The 27517-nt window shown below is 36.2% G+C and overlaps 4 protein-coding genes across 11 annotated transcripts; 2 read left to right on the forward strand and 2 right to left on the reverse strand.

Annotated features, from left to right (window-relative positions):
- The first annotated feature begins 2488 nt into the window (after nt 1-2488).
- Nucleotides 2489-4417, forward strand: LOC136233940 (protein OCTOPUS-like). The gene has a single exon (XM_066023675.1). The coding sequence runs from the start codon at nt 2603-2605 to the stop codon at nt 4274-4276; it is 1674 nt and encodes a 557-aa protein (XP_065879747.1). The 5' UTR covers nt 2489-2602; the 3' UTR covers nt 4277-4417.
- Nucleotides 4418-16498: 12081 nt separating this feature from the next.
- On the reverse strand, nt 16499-17987 carry LOC136233121 (uncharacterized). Of its 5 annotated transcripts, none has more exons than XM_066022700.1 (4): nt 17841-17978; nt 17419-17461; nt 17115-17220; nt 16499-17032 (listed from the first exon to the last, which is right to left on the reverse strand). In XM_066022700.1, the coding sequence occupies exons 3-4, from the start codon at nt 17146-17148 to the stop codon at nt 16578-16580; spliced, it is 489 nt and encodes a 162-aa protein (XP_065878772.1). In that variant the 5' UTR covers nt 17149-17220; nt 17419-17461; nt 17841-17978; the 3' UTR covers nt 16499-16577. The 5 variants fall into 5 exon arrangements, with proteins under 5 accessions (XP_065878772.1, XP_065878769.1, XP_065878771.1 ...); XM_066022697.1 differs by having other exon boundaries at nt 17409-17461; XM_066022699.1 differs by having other exon boundaries at nt 17419-17556; nt 17841-17967.
- A 62-nt stretch (nt 17988-18049) lies between these two features.
- LOC136233120 (phosphatidylinositol N-acetylglucosaminyltransferase subunit P) lies at nt 18050-23016 on the forward strand. Of its 3 annotated transcripts, XM_066022695.1 has the most exons (6): nt 18050-18179; nt 18522-18999; nt 19103-19339; nt 20776-20848; nt 21037-21155; nt 22549-23016. In XM_066022695.1, exons 3-6 carry the CDS (start codon nt 19153-19155, stop codon nt 22671-22673), a joined length of 504 nt encoding a protein of 167 aa, XP_065878767.1. In that variant the 5' UTR covers nt 18050-18179; nt 18522-18999; nt 19103-19152; the 3' UTR covers nt 22674-23016. The 3 variants fall into 3 exon arrangements, with proteins under 3 accessions (XP_065878767.1, XP_065878765.1, XP_065878766.1); XM_066022693.1 differs by lacking the exon at nt 18522-18999 and having other exon boundaries at nt 18052-18179; XM_066022694.1 differs by lacking the exon at nt 18050-18179 and having other exon boundaries at nt 18204-18999.
- A 1724-nt stretch (nt 23017-24740) lies between these two features.
- Nucleotides 24741-27285, reverse strand: LOC136233118 (protein NRT1/ PTR FAMILY 8.1-like). Of its 2 annotated transcripts, XM_066022691.1 has the most exons (5): nt 26920-27285; nt 26590-26739; nt 26296-26513; nt 25655-26211; nt 24741-25575 (listed from the first exon to the last, which is right to left on the reverse strand). In XM_066022691.1, the coding sequence occupies exons 2-5, from the start codon at nt 26693-26695 to the stop codon at nt 24741-24743; spliced, it is 1716 nt and encodes a 571-aa protein (XP_065878763.1). In that variant the 5' UTR covers nt 26696-26739; nt 26920-27285. The 2 variants fall into 2 exon arrangements, with proteins under 2 accessions (XP_065878763.1, XP_065878762.1); XM_066022690.1 differs by having other exon boundaries at nt 26590-27285.
- Nucleotides 27286-27517: the final 232 nt, after the last annotated feature.

The raw sequence follows: 27517 nt of genomic DNA on the forward strand, positions 1-27517 counted from the left end.
TTTCTTCTTCATCTTCTTTTACTTTTCCTTGTTATTCTGGTATTTTCATGTCATTTAAACAGAAGGACTAAACAAGTGAAAGTAAAAATATTTAGGTACTTTATAATTAAGTATTTTTTTCAACAAAGATGATCATATATAAAAATCGAGCAAGAACAAGTACACATAAAACATACTACTACTTAGGAACCAAATAGTAGCAGCTAAATCATCAGAACAGAAAACATTAGAAACCAGGGCCTTTGTAGCTAAACTATAAGCTGCCCAATTATAATCTCTCCCAGCAAAAGTAAAAGAAATAGAATGAAATCATTTTGAAAGAAGCAAGATATCATCAATAATCACTCTAATATTTGCATTGCTGTTTGAAGCAGAATTGTTGATGGCATTAATCACAACTAAGGAATCACCTTCAAAAACAGCAAAAGGGATCCCTTTTTCAATTCCAAAAAGAACACCATCTCTCATTGGCTGAGCTTCAGAGACAAAGACTAGATTGCGAGGGAAAATAGTGTTTACAACGACAACCAAGAACAGAGCCATTATGATCTCTAGCAATAATCCCACCACCACCAATAGAAGTGACTAACAAAACTCTCATCAACATTAATCTTAACCCATCCAGAACGAGATTTGGACTAAGAAAGAAATTGTTGAGGACGAGTTTGGCCAGGAGGGGATGATACTACTACTTTAGAAGCAGAAGCATAATTCCCCCATTCCGAGCATAAAAAGAGCGTTTTCTCAACAATTTCTACCGTGTTCCAAAGCTTTTGATTAAAAACCAAGTTATTTCTAGCCTTCCAAATTTCCCACAAAATAAAACATGCCATGGAAGTAGAATTCTCAACGAGAGAAAAAGAGTCCAGACTAAGAATGAGATTAATTCAAAGCAAATTGCATGAATTACCGGGAAGAGCATCAGACCTCAGCATTAAGGGAGAATGGCTAAATCGCTTTATAATTAAGTAAGTCATTTACTTTATGGATTTACTAATGTGCTTGCTACAAAATCACAGGATCGTTTGTAATTATTTACCCAAATTCTAAAGTAAAGATTTATTAATAAAATAATAAAAAGAGAAAAGTATAAAAATAAACATTGTGGTTACATCTGTTTTCGAACAACATCTATATGGTTTAAAAGTTTGCAAAATGGTATCATGTACTTCATTCCGTTAGCAAATACATATCAAATTGACTAACGGTGTTAAAAGTCAAAGGAAAAAGAGTTAATTTGGTCCTTATATTTATTTATTTTATAAATCAACCCTTTTTATTATCTAATTATCACAAACAAATCCCAAAATAAAAAATAAAAATCAATTTATACCATTTTTTTCATCTCTTTTTAATTTTTTTTCTCCTCATCTCTCCTCTTTGTTAATTTCTATCTCTAAAAGCTCTCTAAACCATGAAAACCCTCTATACTTTTCTCTTTTGGCCTTCTTTTTTTCATGTCTTCAATATACATTTATTTTGTTTTTGAAGATTTGCAGCTACCTAAACACCGTAATCAAACTGATATTTAAGATAGGTATAAACAAAAATAACTTAGAAAAGAGGGAGAGAGGAAAGAGAAAGAAGAAGAAAAAATAAAAAAGAGATGAATAAGATGATATAATTGATTTTTATTTTTTATTTTTTGATTTGTTTGTGATAATTAGATAATAAAGGAAGTTAATTTATAAAATAAATAAGTGTTAATACACATATTTGTCCCTATGTTTTCGCGGAAAAACAGATTTGCCCTTATATTAAATAAACCCACAAAATTATCCCTGAATTTTCCATAAACCTGCAATTATACCCTAATCCAACAGAGCTGCTAAACAGCGATGACAACAAACCTTCTTGTCTCCAAAAAAATTGGATGACGACAATCAAAATTCATTTGGTTTCTTATTGTTTTCTATTGCTATTGCTTTTGAATTAATTAGGAGGTTTAGACACCGTTTTATTAGGTTGATTGAGCTTTTATGAAAATGAATTTTGACCAATCTGTTCTTCTAACTTGCTTTTAATCGAAATTGAATGTGCATATTTTTTTTTGTTTGTGATTGGTTGTTCTTTTCTGAAGTTTTTCTGGAGACAAGCAGCTTTGATGTGAACGCCGTTTAACAGCTCTGTTAGATTAGGGTATAATTGTAGGTTTGTGAAAAATTCAGGGATAGTTTTATGGGTTTAATTGATTTAAGGGCAAATCTGTTTTTTCGAGAAAACACAGGAGCAAATATGTGTATTAACCCAATAAATAAATATAATGATCAAATTAACTTTTTTTTTCTTTTGATTTTTAATACCGTTAATCAATTTTATATGTGTTTGCAAACGGAATACAGTACATAATATAATTTTATAAACTTTTAAGCCATATAGATGTTGTTCGAAAATAGTTATAACTATAAGGTTTATTTTTATATTTTTTCTTCCTAACAATACTAGTACAAAATATAGAAAGGGTATACAAGGCTTTTTATCTCCATTTTATCACTGTATTTACACGCTAACCACTAACTGCGTCAGTACTCACTATTCCCTTTCCTCAACCTCTCTCTCTCTGACGAAACATGACCTTTCTCTCATATCAGAACCACCAGCCATGACTCAACCTCAGCCGCAGCACCACCGCCACTCCTCCTGCCCCCGCCACCCTACCAAACCCATTACCGGATTTTGCGCTTCTTGTCTCCGGGAACGCCTCGCCGGCATTGACCCTGACACACACAAGGAAACCCCCATCACCTACCTAGCTACTGAGCTCCGCCGCTGCAAATCCTACTCCAGCACCAGAAACCCCAATGTCTCCTCTACCTCTACCAGCGCCACCACCACCACCATCTCTGAGCCCCGTCGCAAGTCCTGCGATTCTAGGCCCCGAAATACTCTGTCTGATCTCTTCCACAACGACGATAGGAGAAAATACAGCTTCAATTGGAAACCTAAGATTTTGGATTTGGGACTTGAATTGAAAGAGGAGGAAAATGGGGCGGAAATTAGGGTTTTAGAGGAGGTCAGCGCTCTCAATGTGGATCATTGTGAAAGAATTCTAGATGATTTTGAAGAAGATGGAGAGTTTAAGACAATGAAGGAATTTATAGATCTCGAATCGGGGAGAAAGAAAAATGCAGGTAAAGATTTAAAGGACATTGCAGGTAGTTTTTGGGAGGTAGCTTCAGTTTTTAGGAAGAAACTAGTTAAATGGCAGTTAAAGCAAAAAAACGACAAAAAGGAAAAGAAAACTGGTGGTGATTTGATGGGGGATATTAAGAAATCAAGTATCAGAAGATTAAGAGATACCCAATCTGAAATTGGGGAATATGGATTTGGAAGGAGATCTTGCGATACAGATCCGAGAGTATCAGTTGATATTGCTAGATTATCTGTTGATGATTCGCGGTATTCCTTCGATGAGCCGAGAGCTTCATGGGATGGGTGTTTGATTGGGAAAACATATCCACGGCTTACTCCATTAGTTTCAGTTATAGAAGACGCAAAGCTACCGGCAAATGGGATCGGTGATCCGGGAGAGAATGTGGGATTGAAGAATAAGGAGGAGAGCAATCCTGGAGGAACTGCGCAGACTAGGGATTACTATTCTGATAGAAGAAGAAGAAGGAGTTTTGATCCTCTAGGTTCAAATGGGAGATTGACATTGGGGAGTGACGAGTTCAAATCAATGTCCAAGGTTTCTCCTGAAACAGTTGGGTTATTCCACGGGGCGAAATTGCTAGTCACAGAGAAAGAATTACGGGATTCGAATTGGTATTCGCTTAAAGATTACACTTTGGAGGGTGATGATGGTCTTGCTAAGGATGTCGATTCTGTTGCTGCTGCTGTTGTTGATAAAAAGGGTTTCAAATTCAAGAACTTGCAGAGATGGCGGAGTGTGTGGAACATTTGGGCTTTGATGCAGCAGAAGAGAAGTGAGGGCAAATGCGGGGATGAGGAAAGCAGTAATAGTGGAAATGTGGTTGATGCAGAGAATAGTACAGCAGATTTTCATAATGTGGAAGCAAATGAGACTGTTAGCCAGAAGCTCATAAGAAGCTATACTGTTAGTTCTAGGGATTCTAACAAAATGGGATGTAGTGCGAGTATAAAGAAGAGAGAAGAGCTTGTGGTACAGCGCAACCGGAGTGCCAGGTACTCTCCGAATAACCTTGATAATGGCCTGTTAAGGTTTTACTTGACTCCACTTAGGAGTTATGGAAGAAGCAAATCTGGAAAAAGTAGGCTACAGAACTCACATTCTGTGGCAAGAAATGTTTTGTAAATGTTCTTCCATGGATGTTGTAAACACTTTTAGTTAATGTGTTTCTCCTTTTTCTATAGATAACAACACATATTTATCACCTGCTCTCAATGCTTAATACCTAATTCTAATAATGCAGCAATCAAAATTGAAAGTTTCGTGTTTCTGTGGTTCTATTTGAATTCGACACGCTTGTTGAATCGAAGTATTTGTAGAAAGTTCCAATTTTTATGAATGAGTGATTTGTTCTATATGTCCTGTAAATGCTGTGTTAGCTGGTTGCTTGATAAATGCATAGATTTCAAGGATACAGGTGTTAGAGATGGCTTGGTTTTGTGCAACAAGTGATAAGTATATTTTGCAGTTGTGCGCTGTTATGGCTGATTAGTGTTTGTTTGAAGATGATTTTAGGTCTGGTAGTGGTTTTAATATGGTGTTATCGATGAAGAAATCCTTGTATGAATGATCTTTTGGTTATTAGATGAGTGATCATGGCATTGGCATTGGCATTGGCTGCTAAAATGCAACACACCTGATGTGGCTTTAAATATGGATTCTGGTACATGATAGTACACTGCCTTTCGTTTTATAGCAGGCATATGAAAGTCAACTGTGTAATTAGTGTGTGTATAGTAGAAAAGGAAAGTTAAGCCTAGTTATTTGGTCAAATTAATCCATTAGTTAATTTCTGATGTTATGATGCTGAGATATGTTGTTTAAAAAAAACCCAAATTGATAGTTAGTTCATTTTGATGCAAATGAACTCTTGAAGGATAGTGGTTTTGGTTTTTTCAGTCCAAGAGTTGAATGTTTTAGTTATAAGTTGAAGCAAAGAAGCCCAAAATGCTGCTGCCATAATTAGGGAAAGCACAGGACAAGTGTGAGGGTGTTATAGTTGGTTGGGTTTTGTTATAGATAGTGTAATAATGTCCCCCGTGAGTGTGCAGAAGGAAAGAGGAAGAGGTTAATGAACTCTTTATGTAATGTTTTTTGTGGGGTTGGGACATTACAATAATTGCTTCCCTCCGATGGATTCATGGGGCACCCAAAGTTGATTGTTTTTTTCAACTCTGGACATTTTCTATTTATAGCTTCAATGCCCACCTTCTGCACTTCTATTTTAACAAGGACTTTCTCTCAGAGCAACTCTAATGGTATGGTTGGAGCTCTAATGGTATGGTTGGAGGACCAATTTGCAATTTGGCAGAGACCCCCAACCATTAGAGAAGCACAAAAACCCCTCGCTTTCGAGCGACTCTCCAGGACCAAACAAGAAAATTGCAAGGGGAGGCATGGAAATTGAAGGTGAAGCAACGCGCCTTGCATGTGAAGAGGATGAATGGTTCCGTGGAGTTCAAACGCGCGTTCCATCAAACTTCAATTGTCTGCAGTGTGGGTCCTGTATATTTTTTTTTTCGCACAAATGCCAGCAATAGCTTTTTGGGAACAAAATAAACATTTTAAATTAATATATCTGATAGTTATAATTTGTAGAAGAGAATAATTATGTTAATTGTTTATTTTTTTTGTTGAAAAAGATTTATTATAACATAAAAATATACAACGGTTATATGTTTTGTAAATTGTGTGCACTGATCGAAACGAAGGCCGCCTGGACCGTCTAGACGCTCAAAATTGAGAATCTGCCGCAATTTTCTCCAATTAGTTTCTTAGGCATTTTATTGACTCCTAGGTAATTTTTAGCCGTCTTGCCTCTGCCTAGGCCGTCTCGACGCCGCCTAGGTACCGCCTAAGCGACGATGAAAACAAAAGCATTTTTTATTGTGAATTTATTTTTTAGTTTATTATAATTCAATTTTAAATTGTTTCAATGATATTATTGATGTTTGCACATTTTTAAGGATATATGTTACAAAGTTTTTCTATATTAAATAATTTTATATTATTATTTTTTAGATAGTATAATACATATTTTAATTGAATCTATTATATATATAAAGTGTGGAAACAAAATGACACATGACGGTATCATATTAAATTTCGAATCTAATGTGGCAGGCTGAGAGAGAAGGAGACTTATTTATCAATTTATTAGAATTTTGGATTTTCTTTTTTTTGAAAATTACGGGATGTATTGCTGTAGAAACTAATTGACATCTATTGAAACACTCCCTACTAACCAAAACAAATAACCGATAACAAAATAAATTCAAACTTCAAAATACCTAAAATCACTCCTCACTTCTCTCCCTAGCTTCCGTTCCTTTATTTGCTGTGGTATTATCCTTTCTTTGTCATTGTGACTTTGGCTGTAAAAATCAGAAGAAGAACATCAGAAGCTCGGTAGTAGTGATAATGGCAGATACGGAGGGTGATAATGGCAGATACGGAGGAGAAGAAGAAGCAACAGCTTAGTGTTATCAATCAATTAGGCCGTCATTTGTGCATTGCAGGTACCTAATTGCAAGTTTTTCAACAAAAATGTAGGAATCGTGATTCCTAGCTGATTAGCGGGTAATCAGTTTTGATTCCCTCATGGAATCAAATAGATCGTGCTTAAATAAAAATCGAAAGTCTATCAAATTATAGAGCTATATGAATTCTGCAACACAAGATTTCTACTCCTGCTAAGGAACAACTACAGGGAAGATTGTTTTGGAAAAACTACAGATAAGATTTTGAAACTTGTGTTTTAGATTTGAGAGCATCTGGATCGGCGTCTGTTGAAATAAACTTGCCGGATTTTACAAAGAGAGCTTTGGACGCTCTCCGTTAACCAGTCGATTGTTGTTGTTTGCCATTTAGACTTTGTTGCAGCTGTTGGTGCAAAAAGGTTCAGTGAACCAAATGGGAAGTAGAAGGCACCGTCCTCGGCCGTGAACATTCACGGTGCCGTGAACATTCCACTTTGTGATTTTAAAACATTGTTTATTTTGAGTCTTTCACTAGAGAAGTAGGTGCCGTAGAGAAGAATGGAGAAGAATGGAGAAGATAAAATCAAAATTAGATGATTTAAATAATAATTTAAATTTTGATTCATCAGCAATTACTAAATCGAGTAGAGATATGGAATGGTACGAGGAAGTTCATAAACTGATTATTTTTTGATGAGAAATTCAGGAACTATTTATTATTATTATTAAAATATTTTTAATAAATATTATATTAATTTCGGTTCCAACTATTAGAAAACCAAACAGGTTAAAAGGAATTAAATTTTGATTCCGGATTGAACCAAACACAATAAAGAGATAATCATTCCGAATCCGATTCCACCACATTCCAATCCCGATTCTGAAGAATAGAGCAATTTAAAACTTCCGATTCATTTGTTAATTAGTCTATTGCTTGCACTTTTAAGAATATTATTAACTCTTTGAATTTTTTATTTTGAGATCATTAACTGTCGTTTTGAGGTGTTGAGTGACCACTGGTATTAAAAAGTGTAAAATTCAGTAGCCATACCGTTCAGAGTTGAAGTACAATGGTCAAATGTTAAACATAGATATAATTTACCCAATCATTTAGTTATTATTGAGATTCATGTAATCACATGTCAAGATGAAAGAATATTATAGTTTTTAAAATATTTTATGAATTTTATTAATTCAAATATATATCATTTAATTAATAATTATTTTAAATAAAAAAACAATCCACGCAATACATGGACCTTCTGCTCTACAAATTAATTGGCTTAAAATATGAATTATTGTATATTCCGTGCAATGCACGGGATCAAATCTAGTTTATATAATAATTTGTTGATTACCAAATAAAAAATACAAAAATACAAATCCAATTAATCCCCGATTAATCCCTGAGGGCTCTGTCCGCCCGACTAGCGCCTAACGTTTTTTACAACCTTGTAATATACTATATTTTGCACTTTCGTAAATTACTAATATCGATTAAAATTGAAATAAAAAAATTTATATTATTGCTTTTAATTTTAATTGAGATATTTATTATTCAATAATATTAATTTGCTATTAATTTTATTATTATTATAAAAGATATAAAATATTATATAATGTGTGCGACCCATTGAATATTATGATTGTGACTGACCACTAGAGAGGATTTTTTGTGGAGTTGTTTTGTGGAGAGAGTTGTTAGAAATGGGTGAGGTGGAATGATTGGAGGGTGTGCAACCCTCCAACTATTAGAGTTGCTCTTACGGAATTAAGGACAATACCCGATTCAAAAGAGAAAAGTTCTGAATTCATTTTCAGATTCAGTTTTGCAATAATCATGGTTAAATATGAATTACCACTTGAACGGACTTGCAATCTCTTCCAACTTTCCAAAACTAAAACTACTCACTCTTAAACTTTACACATCTTGTTAATAATGTTGACAAGTTGTTTTTAATTCAAAAAAATCTAACAAATGATCATTACATACCAATTTCATACTAATAATTCCTTTTCAAACATTTTATATATGGTGGAATCCATTTTTATATTTTTCAATTTCTGAAAGATAGAAATAGGAAGAAGAATAGAATTTGAGGAGAGAAGAAGAATTTAAGAATAGAAAAGAAGAATAAGAAATGACTTCATTAAGTTTTGCAATAATGCTTCAGTACAGCAACAACTGTCACAACAAGCCAAAAAGGGAGGGGACCACTGATACAACTGATAGAGCATTTAGGTAAATAAGCAATAACAATAGTAATAATGAACTTAACAGAATTAAAGCTAACCGAAATAAGCATTTCTGCCCTAATTCCCAATTAAATCTTTGCAGATTGTTTCCTTCTCACATATGTGACAATACCTCTTCCTTTATCACATTCTTGTCCCTAAGAATGAAAGAACGCAGGAAACTGAGTAGCTATGGTTGCTTGGTCTTCCCATACAACATCAATTGATGGCAATCTTTCCCATTGAATTAACAACCAAGGAACTGAAAGTGGACCAATTATAGTATTTCTGGTGTTGATAACTTTAGTTGGTTGAAATAGGATTTGACCTGCAGAAGTAGAGGTAAGGTGGTTAAGGTAGGTTGAGTGGGATCTGGTTTCTTTATTAGTAGAGAGATATGGAAAACATTGTGTATACGACATGTGCTAGGTAATTGAAGTCTGTAGGCCACTTTGCCAATTTGTTCTAGAATATTGTAGGGGCCATTGGCCTGGAGTTTCATTGACTGGCGGAGAGCTATGGATGACTGTCTATAGGGTTGAAGTTTGAGATAAACATAGTCTCCCACCCCAAATTCTCTATCAGTCCTCTTAGCATCAGCAAACTGCTTTATTCTGTTTTGGGCAGTGGAAAGGCATTCCTTGAACTAAGTATTGAGTTTATCTCTTTCCTATAGAAGTTCCTCCTCAAACGCTACATTGGAGGCTGAGTAGGCAAGATAGGAAGTTGAGGTTCAACTCCATAAAGGGCCTTAAAGGGGGACATCTTCAGGGCATTGTGATAAGTAGAATTATACTAGAATTCTGCTAAACTCAGCCATTTATGCCAATGCTTAGGATGAAGGAAACACATACTTCGCAAGTAATTTTCTAGGCATTGGTTGAGCCTCTCAGACTGGCCATCAATTTGAGGATGGTAAGCACTACTGAACTGCAGTTTAGTTCCCAAAAGCTTCATCAACTCCTTCCAAAATACTCCTATAAAAATGCGATCCCTATCTGAGACAATTGATTTAGGCATTTCATGTAGCCTGAAAATGTGATCAAGAAAAACTTGAGCCACTTTTGCTGCATTGAAGGGATGAGATAACCCCATGAAATGCCTAGCCTTTAAAAACATGTCAACCACAACTAGAATAGTGTCATACCCATAGGACTTAGGCAATTTCTTAATGAAATCCATTGATATGTCTTGCCAGGCAACATATGGGATGGGCAAGGGTTGTAGTAGGCCAGGGTAAGCAACATGGTTTGCCTTATATCTTAGACAAGTGTCACAAGCAGCAACTCAATAAGTGATTGAATTGGACATGTTAGGCCAATATAAGTGATACTGCAACCGAGTAAGAGTGCCCTTAATTCATGAATGACCCCCATGGGTGAATTGTGGCAAGTAGAGATAACTTGATCTCTGAGACAAGTAGCAGAACTAATGTATAGTTTCGAGTGGTACCTCAAGAGACTATTAGTAAGTGTAAGGTGGGTGAGAAGTAAGATGAACTGTGAATTTCTGTATAAGAGAGGAAGCCAATGTGTCATTCTAATAAAAAATTTGAACATCCTGCACCCAAGAGGGACTGGCATGGAAATAGCTAGCAATTCAGATGTTGGATCCTCATGTTGCCTTGAAAGGGCATCAAGTACTCCATTTTCTACTCCTTTCTTATACCAAATAGTATAATCAAGCCCCAATAGCTTAGAAACTCCTTTATGTTGTAAGTAAGTATGAAGCTTTTACTCTAATAGGTGTTTGAGACTCCCATGATCAGTTTTGATTACAAAAATTGTGTTTTCAAGGTAATGCCTCCAAGTTGGGCATGCCTGTAAGATTGCCAGTAATGGTCTTTCATAGGTTGACAATTTATTATTTCTAAGACTAAGAGACTTAGATAAGAAATAGATTGGACTGCCTTGTTGCATAAGGACAACTCCAATTCATGTGCCACTAGAATCACACTCAAGAACAAAAGGTTGTGAGAAATCTGGCAGTGCAAGGATTGGGGTCATAAGAGTCTTGAGTTGAACAAATGTTGCTTCAGCTTCAGAAGTCCAATAGAAATTATCCTTCTTCAGCATCTCTGTTAGGGGTTTGCTAATAACCTCATAGCCTTTTATGAACCTCCTGTAGTATCCTATTAAGCCCAAAAAACCTCTGAGACTTTTTAGAGAAGAAGGGAAAGGCCAATTCACGATAACCTCTATCTTGGAGGGATCTATAACTACTCCTGCACCAGATATCACATGGCCCAAATATGCCACAGATGGCACTCCAAAATCACATTTAGAGCCCTTGGCAAATAGTTGATGAGAAGAAAGCACTTTGAAAACTGTCTCCAAGTGAGTGAGGTGCTCTTCTTCACTAGAGCTATATATAAGAATATCATCAAAGAATACTAGTACAAATTTTCTTATGTAAGGGGAAAAGATAGTGTTCATTAAAGATTGAAATGTGTCTAAGATTGAAATGTGTCTGGAGCATTGGTCAAATCAAAAGGCATGACTAAGAATTCATAGTGTCCTGTATGAGTTCTAAAAGCTGTTTTAGGTACATCCCTTAGTTTCATCCTAATCTGATGATAACCAGCTCTAAGATCGATTTTAGAGAATATTTCAGCCCCCTTAAGCTCATCTATAAGCTCTTGAATAACAAGAATTGAGATTTTGTTTATGATTGTTGCTTTATTGAGCTCTCTATAATCTACACAAAAATGCCAAGTACGCTCTTTCTTCTTAACTAGGAGTACAAGGGATGCATAAGGACTCTGACTTGGTTAAATGACACCATTAGCAAGCATTTCAACTATTAGTGTTTCTATTTCATTCTTTTGGTAATTAAAATACCTATAAGGACGGACATTAATAGGGTTTGTGCCCTATTTTAAAGGAACATCATGAGCATGTGACCTTTTAGGAGGTAACTGAGTAGGGGGGAGGAATACGTGCTGATAATGCTCAATTAATTCTTGATATAAGGGTGGAATAAATGGTAAATGTTTAGCAATTTCAGTTTCAGAAGAAACTTCAGAGACAGACATTAGAAATAACTTAGAGATGACCCCTTTCCATCCTTTACTTACTAAATGATTGATGGATTTAAGGGACATTACCTTAGTAGGAGTAGACTCCACTATTCCCTTCTGCTCGAATGCTCTGTGATCCTTTTGTGTGATGAGCTTGTTGCCTTCAGAATCAAAGGTAACTGGAGAGTGGTGTCTCATCCAATCAGTGCCCAAAATCAAGTCACATTCCCCCAATTCTAGGGTTCTTACAGCAAAGCTAAACCTGGAATTTTGCATGGTCTAGGAGAACTCGGTGCATTTGGAGCTAACGAAGAGCGATCTTCCATCAGCCACTGTGACTACTGCAGGCTTCACCCTTGTAAGTGGCAACTTGGATTCCAAGGCTAGGGTGTGATCCGCAAAACCGTGGGTACTTCCACTATCAATAAGGATCATAATCATCTTCTTGTTTAACACTTCTTTCAATTTGAAAGTTCCATCTGCATTTCCCCCATCTAATGCATTGACAGAAAGGTTAATTGGTTCGACAACCTCTTGTTCTTCCTGGCTAGGATCCTTATTGGGTTCCTCCTCCAACTCTGGCTCCACTTCTTCAATCTCACTCTCCAGATTGAGAGCATAGAGCTTCTTAGTAGTACATTCGTGACCTGAAAATGTCGCTCTCCACAAGTCCAACAAGTTTAAGGGGTTCTTTTAATAGAGGAAGATTAGTTAGGAGGTTTAGATTCATTGTATTTTGGAATTATAACGGTAGAATTTGGTGTTTGGTTGCTGGGTTTATAAACAAAAATGGGGCTAGGATTGAATGGTTTGGTATATGGAGTAGGTTTGTAAACAGTTTTAGGCTTAACAGCCTCAATGCGACCCTTAATGTTTTCTTTTTGCTTAGCCAACATAATAGCTGAATAGATGTTTAGTGGTTGATCTGAACATATTCCAGATTTGATTTCAAGTTTTAAACTCCAGATTTGATTTCAGGTTTTAAACCTGCTAGGAAATTGCTCACATAAAATGAAGGAACAATGGTTTGGAAACTTCTTTTCCATCTTCAGTTTTACAGCTTCAAACTCCTCCTGATATTGTAAAACTGTTGTCAACTGCCTCAGGTTCTGCATTTCCTCCAACGTATGTTTGGCCTCTGTATTTTGGAACCGTTTAGTCACTTCTTCTAAGAACTCATTCCAGCTTGTTGATGTATTCTCCTGACTCCAATTTTGATACCATTTATCTGCCTTGCCCTACAGGTAAAAGCACGCTAGATCCCTCCTTTTATCGCAAGCCACCTCAAAAATCTGGAAATATTTCTGGCACTTACTGACCCAGACTTCCACATTTGTTCCATCGAAGATGGGTACATCACATTTGGGTAGTAATTTGTTAAAATAAGGAGGTTTAGGAGGCTGGTCTAATTGATGAGTTTGGGGAGAACCCATAATTCCTCTGCCACCATTGACAGTAGAAGATGAAGATGGATAAGGATTGGTTTGGACCATTTTGGCTATGACTGATATATTCTTACCCAGTTCAGCCAGTGTTTGTTGAGTAGCGACTTGCCCTTGCCTAGTTTGAGCCTGAATCATTTTTGCTTGGGCTTTCTGCTGACTGATCGCTTTCAAACGACCATCTTGGGAAATCTGTATTTCCAGCAACTAAGCTTGTAATAATTGTAACTGAGTGGTGGTGGATTTAGTAATGTGTTCGAGTTGCTCTTGCATCTCTTTGTATCGTTGGTCATATTTTTCCATTGCTTCTTTTTGTGCTTTCACTGCTGCGCGGGTTTTCTTTTCTGTATTTTCGTTCATAAATGAAACTAGCCAGAGGAGGCCAATATTTGATACATATGTCAGAACTAAGGTTCTAAAAGATAGAAATAGGAAGAAGAATAGAATTTGAGGAAAGAAGAAGAATTTAAGAATAGGAAAGAAGAATAAAAAATGAGTTCATTAATTCTCAGATAATGCTTCAGTATAGCAACAACTGTCACAATAAGTCAAAAAGGGAGGGGACCACTAACACATCTCACAGAGCATTTAGGGAAATAAGCAATAACAGAATAACAATAGTAATGATGAACTTAATAGAATTAAAGCTAATCGAAATAAGCATTTCCCGCCTAATTCCCAATTAGATCCTTGCAATTTGTTTCCTTCTCACATATGTGACAGTTTAGTTATAAATAAAATATACTATAAACTCACTTCAATTCTAATAATTAATATTAATGTTCATACCATACTTTAGTTTTTGTATTCAAGTCTAGATTATGGATTTTCAATTATTTGGGTAAGTCGAAGTTTTAGGTAATCCAATGACAATGACGTCGTATATTTTATAATTTTGTATTTTCCATTATGGATTTTTTTTACAATTATGTAAATAAAAAAAAAAAAAGAAGTGGAGAAAGGCATAGAATCTATTGAGAAAAAAACAGGTTGCAAGTTTAAGAAAAGGTGGAAGAAGTAATAAAATTGTACATGATTTTTCCCGCAACTCTTAAACAGCAACAACAAATTCTAACAATCTTCAAATTTTATTTACTCAATTTAGTTAGATGTTAGCTTTCCATTGAGTTAAATTTTACATTAGAGCTCTATCAACTGCTTTTCAATGTTGAATTTTACATTAATGTTCTATCAACTCTTTTTCTAAATACTTTTTGAAGCTCAATCGAAGCTTCCAATATTTTTCCAGTTTTAATATTTATATTTTTATACTTTCGTTTAATTAATTCACATTCCTTGCGATATTAATTACGAACTTAGTTGATTTCGTCTTGTCAATATTCACAATTTTCAAATTGGAAGTCAAGCAACACATTTTATTTTCCAAATTTTTGGTGAAACAACTAATTATTTACCAAAACTAAAATTTACATTTTAGTTCGTGGTGAAACGACTTATCAATTAATTTAGATTTCACATGTTTGAGATTTCGATACAAAATTCTAAGGTACAACGTAAATTTCATTTATTTCAAAACGACAAAAACAGTTCTTGAACGCTAAATGGAACCATGTGACACCTAGACGTTCTAAAGATAAAGACAACTTCAATCATGCACTTGAGGATGCAAAAAATTCACATGTGAACCAAGGGAATGTAGCTGACATTTGTTGACCAACTCGAACGAGACAACCTTACACTTCAACTGATGACATTGAGTAATGTGTGCGCCAGTTTTTTTGAACCTTATGATGAAAGCAACAAACAACTCCTCATCACCAAAGGTTAGAGATGAATGGTTTATCTGAACAAATGTTAGACTTGCTCCAAAAGGTTTTATAAATCCAAAAACCGAAAAATCATCGACAAAAAAAGCATACAACCTTCACTAAAACCGCACTTCGCTTCCCAATCTGCGGGAATTCAAAATTCAAAACCGTTATAGCCATACCTTAACAGATGAGTAACCTATACCATGCCACACATTGACGTGTCAAATCAAAATCTCAATCAGAGTCAGTCAGTGAAATATCCTATCCATATCAGTATTGTACTTTTAGTAGTGGTGGAGACATTCTCTAACGAAGGATAATACTACTAAAGTGTGTTATGAGACAAAATATGACACTTTACCTCACCCTCACACATTATATAATAAAGTCCAATTGTTCTCAAAAACGAGAGAGAGCCATTCGGCCAACTACATCCCTTTAGATTATGCATCATCCCTTACCTCTAAATCTCACATATCGAGGCTTCTAAAGCCTCAAGAACTTATAACAACTCACAAAAAAAAAAAAAAAAAACTCACTGCGTCTTTTCCTCACCATCACAGAAGTTCAAGTCTTTGTTTGGATCATCCATGCCTCAAAAGACAGTAGGCATGCTATTATGAGGGTAAACTTCTAATTGTTGTGTATCAGGCTAGAATACTTGTCAACATCATGAACATTTTTTTTATTTTATTATATACATTTTCTGCATATTTTAAACATGGTTTTAAAAAATGCTAATCGGACCGACATAGCCCTCGAAGATTAATCAGAAATTAATCATATTTGTATTTTTATATCTTTTATTTTTTAATCAACAAATTGTTATATAAATTCAATTAAAATATATATATTATATTATCTAAAAATAATAATATATACTTATTTAATATAGAAAAATACGTATATTTGTATATAAATCTTTCAAAATGTGCAAACATCAACATTACAACAACTCAAACAAATAAAATATAATGTTCACAATTAATATAATTCACCAAAAGATATTAAACGATGTCTTTAAAGTCTTAAATCATACCATGAAAACAAATAGAAAACACAACTAAACCAAAATATTCGAAACACAATTCACCAATAACCATACGACAATGTTCAAAAGTGAGTTTTAATAAAACAAAAAAATTAATAATAAAAAATGCTTTTGTTTATCATTGCTTAGACGGTGCCTAGACAGCTAAAAGTCGTAGTGGGGCCAAAAAATCGCCAAAAGGGACTAATTGAAGAAACCATGACGGATTCTCAATGTCGAGTGCCTAAACGGTTGAGACGGCCTTGTTTTTTAACAGTAATTTTAAGTTTAAACACCTTATTCATCCATTTGAAGCATCATAGTTGGATATCATGCCATACAAGAGAACACAATAAAATGCCATCATTCAAATCAACATAATCTGATACCGAACTATGATTAGCACAATATACTTATTTATCCAAATAGCGTAACAGATAAACTTTTTTTCACTCAACATCGTACCCTTTATCTTGAAGCTCTTGTATCACTTCATTCCTCATCCTAACCCATAGTTTCTGTGCCTCTTGCTCAAACTTCCTGTTCTGCAACTCTTTCTGATAGTTATATCCATCTTTATCTGTTTCCATAACCCCTTTTGGTCCAATTGTGGTGCCAATCATTCCCCCTTCGGCAACGAACTCTTCCATGGCTTCTGCGTCACCGGGGTATGGAAACTCTCGCCTCTCGTACAGGTGAGCTAGCTCCCATTCTTCCTTTGGCCTTGGCTTCAATGTCCACCAACCTAGAGGGGATGTTTCATTGTATAGCCATGCAGCACCAACTAGTGTGTAGGTGCAGAGTAGAGCCTTGCCTATTTGCTTCCAGAAATACCAGTCTTCTCTTCCGAGTCCTACTTTTCTTAAGTACTTGTTGTAATTTACAGATTTCAGATGTTCAATACCTGAAAAGTAACATAACTTTGTTTTTACTAGACCAACATGAGCATTTCAGCAGCAACACTTAAAAAAATGGGGTTTCAATACCTGTTTTTGCTTGTTCAAAACCTTTGCGAACCATTTTTCTATTCTTAGCTATTGGTGGTTTGGGGAAATTCGCTACTTGATTGACTATATGGCTTTGATGAGGATGCTGCATGGAGAAACCATATAGAAAGTACAATCATTTCATAATTAGATGAGAATACATGTTAGAATATTTTTGTCAGTAAATGGAGGACTAATTATGATAAACTTGATGACATTCATATAAAATAAGATTGTAATTCATTCAATCTGGTATAGTAATAACTTATTTTGACTATATATTAACTTGAGCACCTTCGAGCACCTTTGAATTTATTTACATTGTTTCTTCAACAGCAGCAGAAAACCTGACATATTATCATCAATCAAGGAAGAGTTTCAAATTTGAACTTGTTACGCATTTCATCGAACAGTTGGACGGCAGTACTTAGAAGGAAAGAAACTGGGTGAAAACCATACAAGTATCAGTGCGGCATTTCATCATATGATTCCAACTTTCCAAGAAGACTCATTTCTTTCAGACATTTTATCAAACACAAAATGAGCAAGACCCAAACTTTGAGTACATATTATCAACCCCAAAAACACTAAACCCCCAAAATTTACGAACCCCAACATTCAAAAAAACAAATTTATGAACACAATTTATGTTAACAGAACCTCATTAAGCTTTTATCAAAAAAGCAAAACAACAATTAGGGGGATTAGGGGGTGGCGGCGACTGACCGGGGGTGAAGACTGGCTGCTCCTCTCGTGCGTTTTGCGCCGGCGGTGGAGAATGATTCTGCCTCTGCTGCGTGCGAACTGATGCTCGACGTCGACAATGTGAATTAGGGATAAGTTTAGTTGTTAGGTGCTGTGCTGTCAAACGAACACTTCCGCCCCGGCTTATTGTTAATTCTGATTTTCATTTATATCTAAACGACGTCGTTTTGATATACAAAAAATCATCGACGTCGAGCATTGTCGACGTCGAGCAACTAAACTAAACTAATCCCTAATTCACATTGTCAACGTCGAGCATCAGTTCGCACGCAGCAGAGGCAGAATCATTCTCCACCGCCGGTCAGTCGCTGCCACCCCCTAATTGTTGTTTTGTTTTTTTTTTATAAAAGCTTAATGAGGTTCTGTTAACATAAATTGTGTTCATAAATTTTGGGGGTTTAGTGTTTTTGGGGTTGATAATATGTACTTAAAGTTTGGGTCTTGCTCATTTTGTGTTTGATAAAATGTCTGAAAGAAATGAGTCTTCTTGGAAAGTTGGAATCATATGATGAAATGCCGCACTGATACTTGTATGGTTTTCACCGAATTTCTTTCCTTCTAAGTACTGCCGTCCAACTGTTCGATGAAATGCGTAACAAGTTCAAATTTGAAACTCTTCCTTGATTGATGATAATATGTCAGGTTTTCTGCTACACCGACTCAATTGCAGAGGCGATTTGGGCGGAGGCCTCATTGGTTCCCCGCTGTCTCTTCGGCTTTGAACATAGAGAGAAGAACAATGAAGCACATGAGTTAGCTCGATGGGGCAGTAGTCTCCCATCTCCTCAAATCTTGATTGAAGATTTTCCTTACTTGAATTTGAAGGGAGACTTGTTGGATTTTATATTTTGAATTAGTATAGTCTAATATTTTCCACAATAATTAAGTATTTTAATGGAAATAAAGGTTTTTGTGTTTGGATTTGTTGTGCAAATGGGTACTGGACTGGAAGATTGATTCAACTAGACAAAATATCAATTTTCGACTATATTTGCAGCACAATGTTAGCAAACTTGTTGATTGCTTGCGTGATTAACATAATGCTTTACCTACATTCTCTCAACAACTGATCTGAGTGTTTGGGTTATTTTGAGCCGATGATTTATAGAATTTCTTAAAAGTTCGTTTTCTTCTTCGTCTTTAATTTTTGACCTTCGAGTTTTTAAAAGTTTCTATTAACTTATTCTCTCTCTTTCTTTTGGTTATGGTCTGTTTTTTTCCAGGGAAACTCTCCGAGAACACTGAAATCCCAGAATTTTCTGAAAAGCTAGCCATGGAAGATCACTATTCTGTTAGTAGTCCTAGAAGAGTTCTCAGCTTTTCAAAAAGGAGGAAGGCAGCTGGATCCTTTCTAGACCCTGATGACAGGGCTTCTAGCTTTGGGGTGTCTGGAGAGCAAGGACCAAAAACTTCAGAAGTTTATGGCTTTGTTGGATCCATTACAACTATTGTTGCTACAGGTCATTCATTCGAATGTTTCTTTTCCCTATATATCGATTGTTATTTGAATTTCTGGCATATAGTGACTATTTTAAATGCTCTACACTATAACTTTCTTAACAAACTCTAAATTTGTGCAAAATGACTTTCTAAATTTGACAATTTTTACTCTTAAATGATTCTATCGCATGATTGAAGATATGGGCAGAGACAGGGGGGTGTGGCTGGAGGGCCCCTGATCCCCGGCTGCCGGAACCATCCCTACCAGCGGTGGTTCCGGCCCCCTGTCTCAGGCAGATTGAGGTTGAAAGGGTTCCTGCTGTTGAGCTCTATGATACTCATAAATCAGAGCTGCTGCTGCTTTTGTGTTCATATTCAGTTCGATTCCCTTGACCTCAATCTGCTATTCCTGTCATGGGTTGATGGGAACTGGGATTTATCAACATGGGATGGTTCAAACTGCACAAACTGGACAAACTGGTATTTATCAACATGAACTTGTCAGGTCATATCCGTCCTAATTTGTGCAAACCTGTGTTTATTGAATCTTTGATTTTGTTTTAAAACAGTTTAACAAGCCAAATCACTTTGTATTTTGGTTGGTTATAGAATCTCAAAATCCTTCATCTTTGTCATAATAGATTTACTGGTCTTGTCTCTGATACTTTCATGAGACTTAAGGAGATGAGAGAACCTTATATAAAGGAAACCATGATTTGGGAGGTCTTCTTCCATGAAAATATATACTAAGATAACATGACATGTTTAAGTGTTTGTTAAATAGATATTGGATGAAACTTTTAAATTGACTATTTAATTAAAAATGACATAAATATATGGATTAAATGAAACTTTTATGCAGTTTAGTGTTGATAAAAAAAAAAAAAAAAGGGCGGCCCGGTCGCATTACGCGTCCCCGCTGAGCGAGGGTCCGGGGAGGGGTCCCACCACAAGGGTGTATTGGGGGCAAGCCTTCCCTTGCCAATTTAATTGGCAAGAGGCCGCTCCTAAGACTCGAACCCGTGACCTCAGGTCACACGGCAACAACGTTTTACCGTTGTGCCAAGGCTCGCCCTCATGCAGTTTAGTGTTGATACATTTGATTAATTGAAAATTTGATAATTAGGGTAGAAATTTTAATTGATAAATTGAAGATTTTATTTGAGCTAGTTCGGGTGTAAATAACTTCTATATATACACAAAAAAAAAAAAATTGAGCGAATTCGATTTAGCAATTTTTTTTACGCATGCACGTGTAAAATTGCTTCATATGAAAAAAAATTGTACTTTGGCATCATTAGCAGTGTTTCTTACTCATTTTACCTCTTCCAAGTGTCCAATTTGAGATTCAGTGGATGAAATTGCTATATTTCATCAGAATGTTTCTAACAAATTGACTACACGATCAAGTGGCTCTACTAATTTCCTAATGTTTTCAGTTTTTCTGCTTGTGCAGTTATTTTCTTGGTATGGGCATATGTTCCTGAACGTTGGTTGCACTCAATTGGAATCTTTTACTATCCTGACAAGTATGTAGTATTCATACTTCCCTAATTTCTTTTAAGCATTGTTTTTCAGTTTTCATTTTTTAAGAATTTATTTCCTCTTCCATAAACACTAGTTATTTGATCAAAGAACACAGAAAGCTGCTGAACTCTTCATTGTGAAGCTATCTTATTGTTTAATTTATCCAGAGCTTACTGCTGAGACTTTTCAGGTACTGGGCATTGGCCATCCCAACCTATGCTATGGTTACAATAGTTTTAGCGATTGGATTTTACATCGGCATCAACTTATTGTCCGTCCCTCCCCCAACTTCCTTCAATACGATATTCGGTAATCTGTCGTTTACTTATTGCCTGTGGTTCTTAATTTTAATAAGTTTAGCGGCCACAGGAGTAGGGAGGCAGGGACAATCACCCTAGATGGGAGAGTTGTTCAGGCCTCGGATTGCTTCCGGTATTTAGGATCTATTATCCAAACGGATGGAGAAGTAGATGGAGATGTTGCTCATAGGATTAAATCTGGTTGGTCGAAGTGGAAGAGTGCAACGGGTTTCCTTTGTGACCCCGGCATGCCTAATAGATTGAAGGGAAAATTCTACCACACGGCAATCAGACCAGCATTGTTATATGGTACGGAGTGTTGGGCAGTGAAACACTGCCACATCCATAAGATGTCGGTGGCGGAGATGCGCATGTTGAGATGGATGTGTGGTCATACGAGAAAGGATCGGGTGAGTAATGAAATAATTAGGACAAAAGTAGGGGTTACATCTATTAAGAATAAAATGAGAGAAAACCGACTAAGGTGGTTTGGCCATGTGAGACGTAGAGCGCTTGATGCGCCGGTTAGGAGGACCGAAGAGTGGCAAAGGGATGTAGTGGTGAGGGGTAGGGGAAGACCTAAGCAAACTTGGAGAAGGGTGATCGAGAGTGATATGAGTTTACTGATAGTGGATAGGACGGAGTGGAGGGAGCGAATTTGTGTCGCTGACACGACTTGATTTCACGGTTTTATACGATGGTACATGTTAGCCGACCCCGAATCATTTCGGGACTAAGGTTTTGATGTTGTTGTTGCTAGAGAACTATCAGTGATTTAACAGAGGTTCATGAATTGTGATAATATGTGGTACACTTCAAATTATTACTTTAAATGTTATATAATCCTTCCTTCCATAGTTCATCGGAAGCTTCATGAATCGGACGAGTCACCACCGATTCAGCGAGTCACCCGATTTGGTCGATTTAGGCCACCATTTAAAAAAAAAAAAAAAAATCAAATTTTAACATCTCAAAAACGTACAGCAGAAGAAGTTTCGAAGAAGATGGCTATTCACTTTACAAAAACAAAAAAATGTAGCGAAATTATAAAATACAATTAGTTTCAATTAGATGACTCTTCACTTTACAAATTCCAAAACCTTCCCTCTTATTTTCTATTTATTTGTTATTATCTCCTTCTACTCTATATTCTCTCTATTCTCTATGTTCTGTCTGTCTCAACTTTCTTTTATATCTTATATAATTTCTATTTAGATATTAAAGTTGTATTTTTGGACTAATATTTAAAGTTAAATATGGTTAATATTTTATTTTTTATAGCATTTTGAATTTGATCCGAATCTTACGATTCGATTCAATTCACGAGTCCCGATTCGCAAAATCAGATTTCGAGTCACGAGTCGAATCTCGATTTAACAACTATGCTTCCTTTGTTTTTGCAGATGAGTTCAGCAGGGACCCAACAAGCTCATTTCCTTTGATTGAGGGAGATGAGCAACCCATTGAGCCAATAACTGATATTGGTATCAATAAGATGAACAGTCTCATGTTTGATGATGTAAAATGAAAGAACACTGGAAAATTTGAATTTGCAAAACAGAGTAAGAAATTAGAATTTAGAACAGACGACCAGAGAGAGTTTTAAGTTTGTGATTTGTGAAGAAGTTTACTGCAGCGTATTTATAGAGATTGAGAAGTTTGAGAGGCAGTTCGGTTTGTATTAGGAGTCACATTGCATCGGCTTTCTGTCCTTTGGTCTGTCTGTAACTGCTCTCCGTTTCTCTATGTTTTTCGAGTGGCATCTCTGTCCTTTGGTCTATCTCAGATGTTATATGTGCTGCACATATAAATGCTTTAAAGATGTTATTCTTACTCCTTTTCCCCTTCAAATAAAGATACACTATCTGCAAGACTGCAATTGCCCTCTGTTTATCTCTCTGAAACGAACTGTTGAATATGTTGGAAGTTCAGAGGTATTTCACTATATTGATCCAGCATCAATTCTCTTAATTTTCCTTCAGTTCATTAACCCTTAACCCCCTCTGCCCCTCTTTCCCTTCCCCTCTTTCTGCTGTTCTAAATTAATACCATTCATATTTTGCATATTGCAGACCTTTTTGTCTGGGAAACGTTTTTCCCAGACGGATTCGAGTATCCAAGTTTTGAATATTACGGAAATGGCCCCGAAACGTATCCCACCTGTTTCTGGACATTTCTGCATCGGAACCGTGTCGGAAACGTGAAACACCTGCAAGTTCACGTTTCCGTGCTTCATAGCTAGTTATGTTTAAAAAAACCCAAATTGATAGTTAGTTCATTTTGATGCAAATGAACTCTTGAAGGATGCTCCTTTTGGTTTTGGTTTTGTTTTTTTTCACTCCAAGAGTGTTGGTTAGAGTTGAACTGTTTTAGTTATAAGTTGGAAGCAAACAAGCGAATGTATTATTGGAGCTAATAATTTAATAATGTTTTGGCATGATGGGAAGCTATGTTGCCCGGACACGGACACGGATACGGTATCCGACACGGACACGGATACGGGAAACGTCATTTCTATAAAACACATGACATGGGTACGTGGGGGACACGTGTAAATAATAAAAATATTGGGGCACATTTATAAATATTAAAAATATATTTTTAGATATGATTTTTCAGAGTTTGGAGTTGAACAGATGACGCTTATCAATCTCACAAATAGCAGAAGAAGAAATCATCCTCCAAGATTCGTCAAACTTACCCCCTTTTCTCCAAAAAATTCCTCGGCCGCCATGGCCGCGACCTCTTCTCTTGCTCAATCAACTGGTTTCTCCTCGACATTGTCTTCTACAGCAGCAACCTCTTCCAATCCCAAATCTACAGTCAATTCCTCAAACGCGAAAACGACAACGTTTACTAAGAATCCTTCAAAATCGCCGCATTCCAAGCCATTGTAGCAATCTCCGCAACAATTCCAGGTTATTACTTCACTGTGTTTTTCATAGATAGAAATTCTGAAAAAAAAAAATGAAGAATCGGAGTGTTTTTTTTTTTTTTTCTGGGACACGCGTATCCAACTTTCCGGTATTACGGAAATGGCCCCGACACCGTGTCCCAGGCGTTTCCGGCCGTTTCCGTGTCGGAACCGTATCGGACACGCGATACGTTGGGTTGCCGGCGTGTCCGTGCTTCAGAGATGGGAAGTGTAATTTTGATAAACTGCCATAATTAGGGAAAGGACAGGACAAGTGATGAAGAGTTTGAGTTGGAGATCTTGAGATACAGATCCGAGATTATCAATTGATTGCTAGATTATCTGTTGATGATTCGCGGTATTCATTCGATGAGCCGAGAATGGGATGGGTGTGAAGTATTATGATTACCGATAAAAATGTGACAATTGTACAATCATTTGCGAAGAAATGGTATGGGATTTGTACTCAGACCACTGTAAAAATCAGACAAAGTAAGTCTTATGAATGACAGATTGTAAAGCAATTACACATATGTAGATGTAGAAAGAGAGCATATGTGATTATAAGAATTCTTCCTTGTTTCCACAACACATTCTTTGACGAGTAAACCAATTCTACATATACAAGAATTTGAAATGTATATACAGATTTTATTCAACATAAACTGCATATCTGAGACATCAACGAAGAGTTCCTACTGCTGTTTTATATGTATACCATTTCGAAATGAAGATGAACACTCCCAAGTTCACCACACTCATCACAGCCAATACCCAGAAAAAATAATCAATATGACCATAATTCAAATTCTTTGGTATCCATCCTGCTTTCCCATCTTTACTACTAATACTTGTAACAATTGTTATCAGCAGAGAACTCAAATAATTCCCAAGCGCAACCGTAATCAGTGACAGAGCTGAACACAAACTTCTCGTAGCATCAGGCGCTTCCTGATAGAAGAATTCCAGTTGTCCGATAAATGTAAACACTTCTGCACATCCTATCATGAAATACTGTGGAGCTTGCCAAAATACTGACATAGGCACTTCTTTAAGATCATAATAGTTGTCTCTCCTTATCATTCTTAGTCTTATCATTTCTAAAACCGCTGCTGATACCATAGCCAATATCGATATGACAAGGCCAATCCCGATCCTCTGAAGCTGTGTCAATCCTTTTGGATGTCCTGTGAACTTTCTTGCTAATGGTACAATCATACGGTCATATATAGGTACCCAAATTAGTACGCTAAGAGTATCGAAAACGCTAAGAGATGCAGATGGGATCTCGAACGAGGAATTCCCGACATGTTTATTCATTGCATCACCTTGTAATACAAATAAGTTGCTCATCTGGCTGTAAACTGCAGCAAAAATGATTCCACTTGCTCCGACAGGTAGAAGACGGGCTATTGCTTTTAGTTCTTCAACTTGAGTTACTGTGCATAATCTCCACGGGTCTGCTTTATCCTTTATGTTATCTGTTTCGGTCACAATCGCTGCCTTGTCGAAGAATCTGCAGTGCAGGATATAATGCAGCAACATTACAGCTATAAACCTAACTTGATTGAAGCTTGAAAAATGTAGTAACTAACCTCATGCCTTTGGTGTGCTCAATCTTGCGGCTGCCTTTGATATTTGATTCGGTATCATTAGCAGTCTCGTGTAGGAGAGAGTTATCGGCAGGCACTTCAATTTTGTATTTCCTGATAGATGCTACTATGACCTGGCAGAGACGCGTAAGAGGGCTGCCTCCAGGGTTCTGATTCCTGTACAATCGTGTACCGGAAAAGAAGCTAACGACAGCAATTGCCATTGCTATTGCAGGAATGCCGAAACCCCATCCCCAACTCCAGTTCATTTGTACATAAACTAGCAAAGAAGAAGCAATAAGAGCTCCAACATTGATTGAAAAGTAGAACCAATTAAAGAAAGAACCCTTGTGCTTCTTCTCAGTGTGGTCGGTATCGTCAAACTGATCTGCTCCATAGGATGAGACGCAAGGCTTAATCCCGCCGGTTCCTAGAGCTATGAGGTAGAGTGCTACAAAACATGATGCACTTTGTAGTTGAGTTGGATCACAGTTATCTTTGCCATAACATCTTGGCTTTAGACCAGGAACAGATGCTGATAATGCTAGAAGTGTCATCCCCTATATAAATATATATGTAATTCAGAAGTAGATACATATGTGAATAGAGGAGGATTAAGTTAGTAATGATGTTTTTTCACTTACAAGAACGTAAATGATGGAGAAAATAGCAATAGTCCAGTATCTTCCCAAATAGGAATCAGCCAAAAAAGCTCCAATCAAGGGAGTGGTATAGCAAGTTCCAATCCAATCAGAGTTATTTTTACTAGCAGTAGCATTGGACTGATTTAATATATCCTTGAAATAAAGAACCAGATTGGAACTCATCCCATAGTAAGCTAATCTTTCACAACATTCATTTCCTGTTAGAAAGAAAGAAACTAGTGTAATTAATAATCAAAACATGACCAAATCCCATTTAAAGGCAACATAGTTTACCTATTATAAAGGGGCAGGCTCTCCATGTTCCAGTTTCCTTTTTGTTTGCCGGATTCCCGCGGAAATCTATAGTCCCATCTTTTGTGTATACATCTTCCTCTTCCATCTCCCTTTATTTAACTATGTTCAATAACCAAGATTGGATATTTTCTGCTGATAAGTAAGACAGACATTAATTAAGCCAAATGAGAAAAGTTAAAACATTGAATTCAGTCATTCAATTTGAACTTGAGAAAATCCCAACCTCACTAGTTGCATGCATGCGTGTTGAGTCTGAAAAACAGGCGTAAGGGACTGGTTGAAGTCAAAAGATAAAAAGGAAATTGTTACCTTATTATACTGGCGTTGGTTTTGCAGTTGATATCATTGATTTTCACTACAAATGAAATGGCGAGGATGAGCTGCTTCTTGTAAGATTTCTATTCCATGGATAACTTCGCTATCCTTAATTAATTAAGCTGCCTTTATTTTGGCATTATACTATTGCTGTTATTTTCCTTTCAAAATCTTACACAATTGAAGAATCTGCTGTCCCTTTGTCTAAACTAATAAATCATGATCCAGGTCATTTTAGATTTTCAGTCAACATTCTGATTATATTAATATTAACTGTAACATTGTTCACTAACCTTTTAGTTGTCTTGAAATAGTCATTTAATTTTTAGTTTGTTTCAATATAATCATTCAATTTTGAATTTTGTAACACCAGAAATATGACGTGTCAATATTAGTCAACTTTTACCGTTGTTCGAAACAATACATGACTGTCACTTAAGCAGTCACGTGTCATTGCGGTTAGTAGTGAAAGTTGACTACTGCTGATGTGGCAGTCACGGTGTACAACCATTGAAGTTTCAGTAACCAACCATGTATTTATACTATGAAAGGTACATGAGGAATTCTTTATCATATAATGTATAAATTGTTT

The sequence above is a fragment of the Euphorbia lathyris genome, chromosome 6, assembly GCF_963576675.1.
Source record: "Euphorbia lathyris chromosome 6, ddEupLath1.1, whole genome shotgun sequence".
NCBI lineage: Eukaryota > Viridiplantae > Streptophyta > Magnoliopsida > Malpighiales > Euphorbiaceae > Euphorbia > Euphorbia lathyris.

Coding starts and splice junctions, on each gene's coding strand:
- LOC136233120 (XM_066022695.1), top strand. CDS start 19,153: ATGGAAGATCACTATTCTGTTAGTAGTCCTAGAAGAGTTCTCAGCTTT. Junction 19,340..20,775: donor TACAACTATTGTTGCTACAG/GTCATTCATTCG, acceptor CTGCTTGTGCAG/TTATTTTCTTGGTATGGGCA. Junction 21,156..22,548: donor TTCCTTCAATACGATATTCG/GTAATCTGTCGT, acceptor TTGTTTTTGCAG/ATGAGTTCAGCAGGGACCCA.
- LOC136233940 (XM_066023675.1), top strand. CDS start 2,603: ATGACTCAACCTCAGCCGCAGCACCACCGCCACTCCTCCTGCCCCCGC.
- LOC136233118 (XM_066022691.1), bottom strand. CDS start 26,695: ATGGAAGAGGAAGATGTATACACAAAAGATGGGACTATAGATTTCCGC. Junction 26,514..26,589: donor AGCCTGCCCCTTTATAATAG/GTAAACTATGTT, acceptor TCTTTCTAACAG/GAAATGAATGTTGTGAAAGA. Junction 25,576..25,654: donor GAGCACACCAAAGGCATGAG/GTTAGTTACTAC, acceptor CCTGCACTGCAG/ATTCTTCGACAAGGCAGCGA.
- LOC136233121 (XM_066022696.1), bottom strand. CDS start 17,148: ATGGTTCGCAAAGGTTTTGAACAAGCAAAAACAG. Junction 17,033..17,114: donor TTTTGAACAAGCAAAAACAG/GTATTGAAACCC, acceptor GTTACTTTTCAG/GTATTGAACATCTGAAATCT.